The 15,009-nt window shown below is 42.2% G+C and overlaps 1 protein-coding gene across 1 annotated transcript in view; it reads left to right on the forward strand.

Annotated features, from left to right (window-relative positions):
- Positions 1-2,095: 2,095 nt before the first annotated feature.
- Positions 2,096-15,009, forward strand: part of LOC311044675 (ATP-dependent 6-phosphofructokinase, platelet type-like) — a 64,165-nt gene continuing 51,251 nt past the window's right edge. Inside the window, exons 1-4 of the mRNA XM_084056396.1 lie at positions 2,096-2,302; positions 7,802-7,875; positions 10,292-10,369; positions 13,414-13,603. Of these exons, the coding sequence (XP_083912522.1) occupies positions 2,185-2,302; positions 7,802-7,875; positions 10,292-10,369; positions 13,414-13,603 (460 nt within the window). The 5' untranslated portion in view covers positions 2,096-2,184. The remainder of the gene's footprint in view (positions 2,303-7,801; positions 7,876-10,291; positions 10,370-13,413; positions 13,604-15,009) is intronic.

The raw sequence follows: 15,009 nt of genomic DNA on the forward strand, positions 1-15,009 counted from the left end.
CATATGTAACACATGTACACAGAGAGAGAGAGAGAGAGAGAGAGAGAGAGAGAGAGAGAGAGAGAGAGAGAGAGAGAGAGAGAGAGAGAGAGAGTGACAGAGTGACAGAGAGACAGGGAGACAGAGATGGACCACTTAACCCCATCTGGTGCTAGCTTGACCTAAAGTCAGTTGTGTAGGCTATGTCTATATTAAGCATTTGTGCATCACTGAACGTTGAGTACCAGATGAGTTACTCACTCCCCCATGCTCATACACTCTGGTGGTGTTTGTGAATGGAAGGACAGGGTCTTTTGAGGTGCAAGGGTATAGGGTTCATTTATTTGTAGTGGCATTGGGGAGGAAATGTATGAGGCCCTGGACTTTTTGGGTCATGGGATCTTTTATGTCATTGTGACATGATAGTTTTGTTTTGTAACCACATGCACGCACACAAGTGTACTGGAATTGTCTTTACAGTACACTTTCTTTATCATTTCTTGGGTAAGAATTGTGGAATAGCTGACAGACCAGGCGTGCAAGCCACAGGCTTCCATTGTTGCCTAACCCTCTGTGTGCCCTCACAATCTAATACCACCAGCTACTGACACTGAATAGAGATGGAAAGATAGAAAGAATGAAAGGGCCCAGAGTCGACAGTGCTCAAATTCGGGGTCAACGGCAAGCAAAAACTGCCTTTCTTTTTACCCATTTTCACCCCAATGTAGTCGTTATGCCAATTGATTCCTTCCCACACACATTTCTGCATATTGTCACTGCTGGCTACTGACTCACCTGCCAGAGAAGCTCCCACCAGGAGGACACAGACTAGAGCCTTCCTCCTACTCCTCCCGCCCAACACTTACTGCTGTGCTGACAGGTGCCATCTCAGCCTGTAGGTATACGTGCAGCGACAATTATCAACCTCCCCCGAACACGGGCCAATTGTGTTTGTATAGACACTCGACAAAGCCGGATGCACCCAGAGATTTGAACCCACAACCACTGCGGTGGTGGCCAGGCACTTTACCACTGCGCACCTGAGTGTGTAAACCAAGACCTTTCCACCACATGACAGTCACTGACTGCAGTAGGCTGTTGCTGTGTGAAGTCATGGGGGCCTGAATCATATAAGTGGCATCCTTATCTCTAGCTTACAAAAGTCAGTCTGACAAATATATTTCCATTTTATTTCTAATAAACCATTGATCATCTTGTTCTTTCTTAATGTTTTGACAAGTCAAGTCATATTATTTATTTGTACAGAGTACTTGGTCAATAAATGTATTGGCTACAATTTACAATTCAAGCATTAAGCAGACAATAAGCAAGGTAATCACAAGGGCAAGTAAAGGCTACTTTGACTCTACCACTGTTCTTGTGGCCGAAAGATACAAATGTATTCGTCATACATTGTGTAGAACAGTGGTTCCTAAACATTTTCATGTCAAGGACCCAGAATCCTCTTCTGATGAATGGATGTGCCAGGGACCCCCATAAGAAAACATTTGTGTTAAAGGAAACCTTTACACAATTCTTCAAGATTTTTCACAATTCTTCTAATTCTACACACTCATAGATTGGCTATTTTTGAATAACCAAAGTATAAAATAGGGTTAAAGTGGTTAACCTGATTTTTATATATATTTAAAATGTTATTGGGGACCCCCTGGAACCCATTCAAGGACCCCTGGGGTCCCTGGACCACACATTTGAGAACCACTGGTGTAGAACTTCCACTCTCTTCTCTGTATTCATCTGCATGCCTTCCTGGTATATGAGAATTTTCATCATTCAGACTTCTATCCTTGTATTGTGAAAGCTATGCCCGTCCGTGCTGTTTAACCCATATGAGCTACAGGTTCAACTCGTGCAATATTTGACTTGTACATAAATCACGTACAATCTTATCATCATTAATTGAGTTGAGTTAGTAACATGATCCCATTCTGGGACGTGCTCTTAACGCCTATTGGACGGTCCCGGCCATCAATCACGGGGCAAACCGGGCAGAACGCATTCCCATTGGCTGGCCGTGACGAGCCCAAGTCGTGAGTAAGCAGGGCGGTTGGTTCTCTCTGCAGTAACAGACGCGCTCCTCTCTTAAATACTTACACACCTGCTCAAATTCAGCCCAAACTTTACCACTTAGCAGTTTACACTTTAGAATTACATATTTAAAATAGTTTTTGTCTTGGTGCCAGGATGGCGACAGCAGGCACGATGCCGGAGCGGCAGGACACAATGAATAAGAGATTTATTGAGAACCTGTCCGGCACTGGGAAATCCATCGGCGTGTTAACAAGTGGAGGAGATGCTCAAGGTACCGTTGATACACACGCTGTAATTTAACACGTGTCTGCAATTAAGATGATTAGATGATGCGGGGCTTCAGTGGAACTACTTATGTCCCTTTATGTTGTGTGTCGTTGATTTTACCATTATTTAATTAAATACTTATGCAACAAGAACGATGCTCTGTACAGACAGTCTGAGTCTGAGACCTATCATCACACAGGGGCGTCACAATCACAAATATCCTTCCAAACACCAAACCTAGGCTATCTATGTCACGTTTAATGTGGGACAATGTTAGTTAATTTGACGCAGACTATATTCATGCGCCTATGATAGTGTCTGTTGACTTATAAAACGTGCTTTTTGTTAGATGCACGGTGCGGTATATCAACAAGTGACCTTGGCGTTTTTCTCGTTGAAGAATTGAAAAGCACAAGTTGTGCCTTAATTTGGCACCCTGCACTGCGGTATGATCCACCCATGTGTCCATGCATGCATCCCATGTCTGTCTGTCTCTCTCACTCTCTCTCTCTCTCTCTCTGTGTGTGTGTGTGTGTCTCTCTTTCTTTCTGTCTGTCTGTCTGTGTGTGTGTGTGTGTGTGTGTGTGTGTGTGTGTGTGTGTGTGTGTGTGTGTGTGTGTCTGTGTCTGTGTCTGCCTCTCTCTCTCTCTGTGTCTCTGTCTCTCCCTCTCTCTGTGTCTCTGTCTGTCTCTCTCTCTCTCTCTCTCTCTCTCTCAGACTGTGTGTGTGTGTGTGTGTGTGTGTGTGTGTGTGTGTGTGTGTGTGTGTGTGCGTGTGAGAGAGAGAGAGAGACCTGTGTGTGTGCTACACCTACACTCATAACAGTGTGTGTAGCTACTCAGTATTTAATATCCGTGTACTTGATATCCGGTCAACAATTTGATACATCTAAACATTATGGGTTCAATATTTTCGAGATATAATATAGTCATCAATAGTCTACTACTATTGGATACCATAGTTGTACTACAGTAGAAAACAGTGTAGTGTAGTATACTACAACAGGGGTTCTCATATTGTGGGATCTGCCTGGGACGCCCAGGGCCAGGGGTCCTTGGGGGGTTCCAGGGGGTCCCCAGGAAAATGGGGAACAGTTTAACCATTCATGCCCTATTTTATACTATGAAATTGCAGAAGTAGCCGATATACAAGCTCACACCGTGAGCGTAGATTCAGTGTCTATTTTAGCTATTTCTGAACGTTGAAAGTGGATCAATTTCACTATTTGTTTTACTTGTCTAGAAGTTAGTCCAATGAAAGACGGTGTAAGAATGACTATTCAGAATCACCCACAGTATAGACAATTGTAGAATTCTGTGTATTTAATCTAATCTTCAAATGAGGGGTCCACGGCTTAATGTTACGAATCAATTTGGGGGTCCTTGACATGAAAATGTTTGAGAACCTCTGGTCTAAGCTTACAGTACAACACAATGTCATCATGTGACACCATCGTACTACAGAGTATACTTGAGGCTTGGGATGCTGCCATATCTCTGGGCTACGTGAGTAGCAGCGGGTCCGTCCTGACTGAGTCATTCCTAGAAGGAGGAGCCCTGCTGGGCCGGATCCTGAGTCTATGGTAGGGATGAGATGATATGAAAATGACATGTCAAGCTTATTGTGGCAAAAAGTTATCGCGATTAACGATGGTATAGCGATAATCAAAATATGCTTAAAACTTAAAATGGCACTTTTGTTAACTACTTGAACCCCCAGCATCCCTATTCTGGGGGGAATGTTCGCCAAAAAATAGCCCATCAACAAGCTCACAACGCATTACAACGCAACGCGTTGTTTTAGGAGGAGGGGGGGGGAGGGGTTAGGTTAAGACTTTGACAGGGGCCAGTTTGGAATTGCAGCCTCCTGAAGGTGATTCTTTTGGGCAGTTTTGAAAGTGAGTAGGGTTTTACACTCCTTTTCTCCTTTAGGTAGGGCATTCCACATTTTTGTTGTATAGCATGAGAAAGAGTTCATTCCCTTGTTTGTGCCAAATCTGGGTTGAACATGATCAGTGGAGCTGCCTAGGTAGTCGGTAGTCGCTAGGTACAGTAGTAGGTAGTCGTCTACTTGGCCTGTTCATAAAATGTCCCTCTGTATGTATGTGGGGCATTTTTGTTTCAGCCTATGAAAATCAGGATCAGGCTCTGAAACAGTTGGCACCAGTTGGCCCAATTTCATTGAGGGCCCCCCTGACCTTTGGTCTACTGGGCCCGAGCCCAACAGGCCCCTTTGGGAATCCAGCTCTGCAACCCTGGTATTTCAGTCCAACATAAAACTAGGCTATTACTGATGATGACTAGACCCAATCCTTCCCAACTAATTATTTACATTTCGTGCACTCATAGGCTCATTATTAAGCAGTTTGCTGAATCATATTTGAATTTCATCAAGTTGTCGTACTGTGAACCAGGGTATGCTTTCATGAATGCTTGAAAGGGCTGTCAGTAATGATGTGAGCGTCTACACTGATGAACGACAACGTTCTGTAAACAGTGGTGTCAAGCACGTGCTGCACGCTCCATCTGCGTGGAGCCCTTTAGCTAGCATACATGAGTGATGAGGGTCTGTTATTGAGTGTGAAGATGGTATTTCACACTGTCACTGAAGTCTACCATTGCTGCTGGATTGTTTTGTTTGACACTGCTACATGCAACAGCAGAATCATAAGCGATGTCTTGAGCCTTGCTGTGATTTCATAAAACAGGCTCACTAAATGTGATTACAACTATGATGCATTGAGCCATTCTTGGATTATAAATGTGTTTATTATGTTCCAACAAAGGAAATGTATTTATGTTCCATTCAAATACTGCTGGTGCCTGTAAACTGATGTATGGAAAACATTTATTAAGCCGATTCAGTCTGCTGCTGTTGCAAAAAATCTATCTTGGGGTATATGTGATTCATAGCTGCACATAAACTACATAATGTATGCACTTGTGTGTGCACCGGACCAGCACATACATACTGACATGTAAGCAAAATATGTTGCTTGCTTTAGACAAGACTGTGTAGACACTAGACAGACATGACATTAAGAGAGAGAGGGGGAAAGAAAGACCGGTCTCCACTCTCCAGCTGGAATTGAACCAAGGATGTCATGGTTATGTGGTTGATGACACACTGTCCGGTTAGCTACCAGCGCTCACGTGACTTTTGAGCATACACCAAGACACACACACACGCACACACACACACACACACACACAAAACAGAGTGACATTGCCTGTAACCTAATTTTACATACTATATGTGAGCAGCATGGCTCATTCCCATTGGGTTATTATGTAATGGCTACTACAACGTCCCCATCAGCCCTCAGCTCTCTATTGAAAACCAGTTCACGCGTAACCCCTCTGTCCAATGAGCATCTTCCCTGGTTTCCTAGCAACATCGAGTCAGCACCACTCTGGCCTACCAGCATACGTTAACATAAAGCACAACACAGCCTCACTCTACATGTGGGTCTGGGTGTCATTCACTGTTGGAGCGGCTGTAGATTAGAAGTGTATATCGTTGCTGTCGGCCAGAAACCTCTTGTTTTTTTGTAAATTAACGCCCTACTTGATCACACTGCTGCGTCATACAAAAGTATCCAAATTAGCAGATCCACAAGCTTGAAACGCGGTGCTAAGCGACGCATTTTGAGCTTGTCGATCAGCTATTTTTGCTATTTTTGAATTTGAATCCTGAAAAGTGACAGTTTTGGAGATATGAGGTTTCCTCCCGACAAGAGACGATATGTTGGGGTGCGCTGATACTGTAGATCAGTGGTTCTCAAACCTTTTCATGTCAAGGACTCCCAAATTAATATGTATGTGGCCGCAGACCCCCATCTGAAAATATTTTGTACCAGGGAGTGGGACCCCCATATAAGATAGTGAAATATTCTAAATTTGTCAGTTTTTCCAGACGTTTTGAAAATAGCAGATATACAAGATCACAACGCGTCGCATGGCGAGCGACACATTGTGAGCTTGTAGATTGCCTATGTTCAAATAGCTGATGTATAAAATAGGGTTAAAGTGGTTAAACTGATTCTGATACTATATTATCTCATTTATCTGGGGACTCCCTGGAACCCCCCCTCAAAGATGTCATAATTTCATAATTAGTCCCTCCCTGCTCTCTGCCTAATGTTCACCACAAACAAACTGGCCTGTCGTGCATGCCAGTAGCCATCAGGCTTGGCAAGCCTGTCCCCCATATGTTCTGTTCTTGGATTACTGACACACTGACACACTTGCACATGGACTATTGAGTTGTTCATTACAGAACCAGCACAGATGCCTGTTAAAGATGACTGCTGTGAGAGTCACTTACATTCACTCATACATTCATTAATTATCCAGATACCCACTGTTGAAAGCCGACTGCACTGTACATACTGTATATCTTGTCTCAGGTCCACTCTTGAGGGTATACGTATTATGCATATTCGTATTCATCGTGATTATGAATATGCACAATAAATGTCATTCATCATAGGTGATAGATGTACTATTCATGCATATATTCACTAGTGATAGACTTTACATAATTACGTTATACTATATATATACTATAATATATATAGACATATGTTAACTCAGTCAGACCAAGTTCAGATGTGTTGTGTCAGACTATTATTATCCTTATTTATTCTTATCTCTCTACCTGTACCTATCCAGTGTTTCAAGCTTTATATAGCACAGCATCTGAAAAGATCACAATGGAATAAGCTCCCAAAGCTGTGTTTTATGCTTTTGACAGATATGTATATGTTCATGTATGCACAAATCAATAAATTAATAAATCAAAACCCAAGTGCTGAACATAAAAAAGTGAAAATTAAATCCGGTCATAAAAGAACATGAGTTAAAAAATATATAGCACTACAAAATGACTTATAAAATAATAAATAGTAAAAGTATCTACACTCTACACCCTTGTTGTGGGCCCATGTAAGCTGACATTGACATGTCATTCAGGGCATAGCTTCAGCCACGTCCCTCCCACTTTTCATGGACAGGCGGCAATGGATGGTTGCCATGTTGGCACTGATGGGTATCTGATGTGTGCTCTCCTGGGTTCTTGACTGCTCTCTCAGTGACAGCTGAATAGAACCTGTCTGTAAAGATGAAACCAGGCCTGCTGTCTAGTTAGCATGTACAGGACATAAATAGAGGTAAAACATCTGATAATAACCATAGCATACAATTGTGACCTAACATATGAACCGTCTCTGCAATGAAAATGTCCATTAAAATTTCAATAGAATTGAACTGGACTGATGTGAATTTAAATAATAATCTTGTACCAAACCACCGTTTGATAATGGTGCAATATGCCCTTTAGATAATAATGATAATTGCACAAAACTGATTTTACAGGTCATCTAAATGTATTAATTTACCCTCTCCATCCTCTATTCCCCATTTCCTCGCTCCTCCTCTCTTTCCTGTTTTTCTACACTCCTCGTCTCCTTTCCTTCTCCTGCTCCTCTCCCACCTGCTCTTAGGTATGAATGGGGCCGTGCGTGCGGTGGTCCGGATGGGGATCTACGTGGGAGCCAAGGTGTACTTTATCCATGAGGTGAGAGCTATGCTGACTCAGACACCCAGACACAGACGCCGGGGGTGCACTGTAGCCGGTGGGGTGGGGTGGGGGGTCTAATTTATAGTTGACAGTGAACTTAATGAGGCCTGACTGGCCCTTTCGCACTGATTCTCCCTGCGGGCGCCAGCAGGCTCCATGCATACAAAGACTGCTGCACTTAGGTCAGTACATGCAAAACCCTAGAGGAGTCTTTGGTGGGAGAGAAGACAACAACTGTCTTTCTGCAGGGACCTACATAATGCCTGATTAATACTCGGTTGTGCATCGTTCTGCGCACCGAAAATAGCCGATGTACAAGCTCACAACACGTTGCTCTGCGACACATTGTGAGCTTGTAGATCTGCTATTTTCGGTGTGTGACACCGGCATGCAACTAAGTATAAATCATGCTTAGAGTGACCTTTGCGTAACATAATGGTTGCAGGTTCAATCCCCACTTCTCTCAAGACCTATTATGCTCACTCAATATGTCTGTCAGCCAAATGGACAAAGTGTGAATATGAAGTTTGACGTAGACCACTGAATGTGTAAACTGAATAATCATGTGTAAATAGTCAGATTGGGTGAACTAGGTAGGAGAAAGTTGACATAATCAAACATATTGAACACGCTTTGTTTCAAACCAAACAAAGTCCTTGCTTTATAAAGCATGAGCTCCCCTTTATTTAACCTCTTCTGGAGCACGTCTGTGAACATGTGGTAAAAATTAGGTAAGAAATCATGGATACTTGAACTTAGGTCAGGTTTGTAAACCGAGATATGGATTGTATCTGCACTTGATATCGGGTCCCGAATCTGAGACATGCCCAAAATTTGGAGATCGCCTGGTGAGGGTTCTAGTTGGTGTAACACTCCAACTGGTAAGAACCCACAAGCACGACTCAGATATGATCAGGTAAGAAATCATTGTTCACATCATGGTTTATTCCAATAAACAGGCAGGGTCAGAATGGGGTCAGAATCAGGAGATCAATCAGTGAAGGCAAACTTAAACCAGCAGAGATCAGGCAGTGAATCAGGGTCCAGGGGATCAAGCTGGAGTTCATACAGAAAGGTTAAAGGGTCTACAGCATGAATTTCAACTTTTTCTTCATTTCTGTGTATTTTTGGTCTCCCCCACCTCTCTTCTGTTCCAACAAATACCCGACTTCGAGCATGCAGGCTTTCATAGGCTATCTGTGTTTTTTATGTAAATTGGTCTGAAAACAGTCCGTCAGATTTGTTCCCCCTGTCTACGTCACGTCTGGGAACAATTCCTCACGTTTTTCAGTTCCAAACAACAACAACAAAAAATTGAAAAGAAAAAAAAGTTTTTTTTTTTTTCCATATATATTTTTTTTACTTTTTCCACACAGAACCAGGAGATAACATGCATACAAACTGGCTCAATAGCGCCCCGTGCCAAACAGGACAATGCAGGTGAAAGTGCTTTATAAGCCAGAGAGAAGTTAGTTGGAATGAGTATATCTGAGGCTTGATTTAGGCTCAAACCGTTTGAAAAACGTTTGAGGGACATAAACAATATGATATTAAATATTATTATTCTTTTTTTAAATTCATGGTGTCCTTTAAAAAATCAGGTAGTCGTGCTGGAAGGCTTAGAGTAATGCCAATGGGCAATTTGGCAAAGAACAAGATAATATCTCATTGAACTTTAGTGTATGTACTGTACCCAACAGTTCTTTTTCTCATACTGTACACTGTACAGTAGCTTACTGTTAGTATGGCTAATATTTGAGATGTGCGTTCCATGGAATGTGTACAATAAATAGCATCTGCTGTTGTGTCTGTCAACATTGTCTGTGGTGGTGGATGGGGGAGGGGCTTTATTATAGTATAATTGGACCAGCTTCATATTTCAATGTTTCCACTGTTATTCTCCTCTGAGCCCTGACTAAATACAGACCCCCAATGACACTCTAACACGTTGGCAAGCAGTAAGCACTATACAGGCATATTGATTGGGGTGAAATAAAGTAGCCTATTTTGAAACATAGATTTCCCACCAATTAACCTCTGGAGCATTGTTTTATATCCTGTAGTCAACTGAAAATAGGCTTTTGTTTTGAAGAATGGGGATGTTGTTTTTGGGTTAATTTATATATAAGCACAAATGTGATGCTAAGGCAATATTGTCATGAAGTAAAAATATCAGTAGCAGAATCTGTGACTGGACTGCCATCAAGTACAAAGACACGCTGAAGGGTTTGGTGTCATGTTTGGCTATGAAGGCTATAACAACAAGGACGTTGTACAGTTTTAATTATGTTTGGCCATTTATCCATCAAATAAAAGTGCTGGTTTCCTCTCCAACCAATAATTGTGTTTTTATAATTTCAGTGAATATTTTGTTCTGTCTAATGATTTCATGTGTGATCTCTCTCCACTCCAGGGATACCAGGGCATGGTGGATGGTGGAGAAAACATTCAAGAGGCCTCATGGGAGAGTGTGTCCAGCATGCTGCAAGTGGTGAGAACAGCACTCTACTAAGGACAATCTCTCTCAATGTGTACAGTTACTTTATTGGAGGTATAGAGTAATGGTTGCATATTTTTAGATTATGCCAAAATAACTTTCTCTTCTGATCTTCTGGATGCAAATCTGTCAAGTAGAACCCTATGTACTAGGAATGCTATTTACAGTCCTGCAATATCGCTATGGTTATTCTAAAATAGGTTATCTTATCTATGTGATTCGTACAGATGCGAGGAGAAACAGTTTTTTTCTGACGAGAGCCTGCCTAGGTGCTCTTACATTGAGGAACCGGAATCAGTTCCATCACATTTGCATTAACGGTTCCGCTAACGTTTCACATATTTTTCCACTGTATTCTTCCTCCAATTGTGTCTGTTTTGCTGTGTGCAAGTTACTGCAAGTGACTGATGCTTTGATGTCACCTGCAGTGAATGAGTGGAGAGTAGAGCGTTGAACAGAGAAAATAAATCAAAGTTGTTTTTGCACATCAGTAAGCAGAGCGAAGAGAAGTGCGTGAAATGCAACTGCTGTGATGTGATAACGCGCATGCATCATAGCACGTAGACCGACTCTTTGCGACGAGCGTTGTCGTCGTCGTACAACGATGTATAAATCAGGCTTAATGTGATTAAACATCTCTTGATACATGATGTCAAAAAGGCCTCACTGTCGCAGCATGACGCGTTGTGCGCACGCACGCACACACGCACGCACGCACGCACACACACACACACACACACACACACACACACACACACACACACACACACACATATGACATATCGCTTCACAGGCAGCCAGCATGGTGTCTGTAACGTTCTGTCAATAGTGCAACATTCATCCACACTTGTACTGTACGTTTCCAACTATTGATTTTCGCTGTAGAAGACACATTTGAACTGCAGTAAATGCACTAGAATCAGCTTTCAAACACACACTTCATCAGAGAGTACACTTACAAAAGTTGGCCTCTGGTGAGAGGGATGGATATCGTTAGGATTTTTACGAGTCCGGTTCTGGTTCCGGTTCTGCTTATCGGATCCGGTTCCTATCGGTTCCATATTTCGGTTCCAAAATGATAAAACAAATAAGGTCAAATGTTTATTTAATAGAGATGCACCAAATGGAAAATTCTTGGCCGAAACCGAATACCGAATACAGGAAACACTTGGCCGAAAACCGAATAGCCGGAAATTATTAATTAAAAAAAATATATATACATTTTTTTTAAAGTTTTTTTGTACCATTTATGTCATGGCTGTACCTCTGTTGTAGAGCTACATGATTATGTCAAAACTTATCATAACTATAATGGTTCCATATTGAGATCAGTTATTTAACACAAACATATTTATTTATTGTGTAGAAATAAAATATAATATGCCTCAAAACATTACCCTGCCATATTCAAGACATTAAAACAAATATTAAATAGCCTATCAAAAGGCATTATAATATCTGCAGTTGCATTATTGCACACAGCCAAAATGCATTAATAATATTAGGTCTGCCATTCTTTCCTTTTGAAGAAGTAACTTTCAGTTTCATTTTTGCAGGACACGCACGCACGCACGCACGCGCACACACACACACACACACACACAATCAAACAGAAGCGTTCACAGCTGGTGTTAATTATTTTCCCCTGCGCGAGCTCTTAAGTAGCGCTGGTTTGCCACCTAATGTTACACCCTCTGACAAGGGGATTCTAGTTTTCAACAGCAAATCTTGGTTACAAAGTTTGCAGGGCAGGCTGTTCCTTCCCTTACTACTTCAGTTCAGACGGTGGTGAGTGAGGGGAGCGGAGGGGAGGACGGTGCGAGGAGGAGGAATGTGGCTGGGCTGAGTGCGCTTGGAGAGAAGCAGCAGCTCTACTCCTCCATACAGAGAGACGCAACTGATGTATACTTCTCCATACAGCGGTGTTTTGCCGGATTTGTGATTTTTGATCAGATTGTGCTGTTTGTGTAGGACTTCTAAACGCCTTTGTTTGAACGGCTTTTAGCGCGTCTAGGAACCGATATGCAGAACCGAAATTACATATTTGTTATGGGTACCCGGTACCGACCATTTCTTTATCGGTTCCTACTTGGAACCGTATTTCGGTACCCAACCCTAATAAATGCCATCACAAATGCTTGACTGTAAAGTCCCATGCGCTGCGCTATCCATTGCGCCACACACTGAGTCGATGCATCAGCTTTCGTCCTGTGTCTGCCTCTCCCGCTCAAATTCTAATTTAAAAGGGCTTGCTTTATTGGCATGGGAAACGTACATTTACATTACAGGAAAAAAAACATGTATGTACAATTAAAGATACTAGACCATTTGGCCACCGGCAGCCATGTGTAATGCCACAGAAATGCCAATCATTTTCTAATATTATTGTAAAAAATACTGGATACTTTTATAGTTATGATGCCACTCTGTGTCGTTCTGCAGGACTGTAACCACCAGCCCGGGTCCTGTTGTGTTGGAATTAATAGACAGAGTAAAAGAAGCATGAAAGAAACAATAACAATGTCTAGGGAGGGAGGGAACTGCTTTAACCCTAGACCTGAGAGGCCGATTCTACAACTGCCTTCTAAACCAGAAGTTCTCAAACGTTTTCATGCCAAATTGATAATTATTTATTTGGCCGTGGACCCCATCTGAATATGTTTTGTGCCAGGGACCCCCAAAAGAAAACAAAAAAGATATAAAGATTTTAAATAATGTTCAGAAATAGCAGATGTACAAGCTTGCAGCGTGGCACGAAGTTGCACGCTGTGAGCTTGTATATCTGCTATTTTTGAATAGCCAACGCTAACATCTAAAATGACACTTTCCCGGTTTTAATGGGTTAAATACAGAGAGGAGTTGATGAGGGAACAATGATCAGGTGTGTGAAGTTCTGATTGGTTTGTGGGAGAACAAGGTGAGATGAGTAGATTGGCAGGACTAACGAGGAAGTGGAAACAAGTGTGCAGGTAACAGTGACTGGATTAGATTTCAGCTTTGTAAGAGACTCACATGTATGGTGTCTGTCTTCCCATCAGGGCGGTACAGTGATCGGCAGCGCTCGCTGCAAGGAGTTCAGAACCCGCGAGGGCCGTCTGAAAGCCGCAGAGAACCTGGTGAAACTCGGCATCAACAACCTGTGTGTGATTGGTGGAGACGGAAGTCTGACCGGTGCCAACAAGTTCAGGGAGGAGTGGAGTGGCCTGCTGGACGAGCTCCTAAAGCAAGGTGACACCAGGATTTAGTCACTTTGCCCGTCAAAAGCCATATTTTCAGGTTCAATCAGATTTTTCCCCCAGGCGGTGCTACACCAGAAATTAAGCCAACATGTACTATGTTATTGCACTAGTTTATTTTGATAGGCCCTGCCCTAGGCTATAGTCATTCATTTGTGAAAGACAGACATAACCAATGGCATGAAAAGTACTACACCTTTTTGTACCTATAGGCTAATACTAAAATGCTGCTGTATCCATATTCACTGCAATAATAACAACAGACAAAAGGTTGTTTCGTTATAGGTTAGGCTATATTATGTTAACAATCTACGTAAGCATTTTGGTATGAAAGCCAGCATTCTTAATCCTGTATCATACAAACCAAACTGTGTGTAAATCAGCGAGTTGAGCCTCAATAAGCACGGCGGTATCGTGCGTCGAAAATCGGCGATCTACAAACCCACAACAAGTCATATCCGCGACGCATTATGGGCTTGCAGATTGCCGATACCGTTGTGCGTCAAGGCATAACTCAACATAGACGTAACAGGCATAGAAAGTGGAGCTCACCAGTTGGAATGATCAGCAGCAGTCAGTGCAGTTCTATGTGTATAGATATCTATGCGCTGGGCGCAGCAAACCTGCACTCACGGCGGCCCGTTCACTTGCATTGAAGAGTGAACTACGCATGTGCAAAACTTAACATTGCGAGTCTATGGTAAGATTAATCTATGGTAGATTGTTGTGCACACAGCATTAAGTTTAGACAACGTAGAACATTTTTTATCTACATTTTATCGCAGATTATTCATTTTACTCACTAGTAATTAACTATATAATATTTACCTTGATGGTTTGATCATTTAAAATATATATAGAATATATTTTAAAGTAATTATTATTTGTTCAAGGAAGATCTAGAGGTGGGGCGGCGCACTAGTGCCCTCTATTGACGGGCAGCCACTGGGTTCAATAATTTATTGCTATTTCTTTAAGTGTCTAAGTATAGACGGTTTCAAGCTGTAATCATTAACACAGCTGCCATGAACGGTCCAGGCATCCAGAACGTCCTGTTTCTAACTTTCTCCCTAGGAAACGTTCAGAGAAAGAGGTTGCTAGTTACCTAGCTAGCTTCTGTAGCTAGCCTACAAAACAATATGTTTTATCCGTTATTACCAGCTCAGGTTGTTTGTGATTTTCATTGAGTTGATAAGTTATTCCTAGCACACACAGACACACACGCACACGCACACACACACACACACACACACACACACACACACACACACACACACACACACACACACACACACACACACACACACACACACACACACACACACACACACACATCCCCCAGAAACAGTAGGCTGTTGAAACTAGCTATACAAAATGTAATTATGTGGCTCTCAGGAT

Source organism: Gymnoscopelus microlampas (genome assembly GCF_963454915.1).
Source record: "Gymnoscopelus microlampas genome assembly, chromosome: 5".
NCBI lineage: Eukaryota > Metazoa > Chordata > Actinopteri > Myctophiformes > Myctophidae > Gymnoscopelus > Gymnoscopelus microlampas.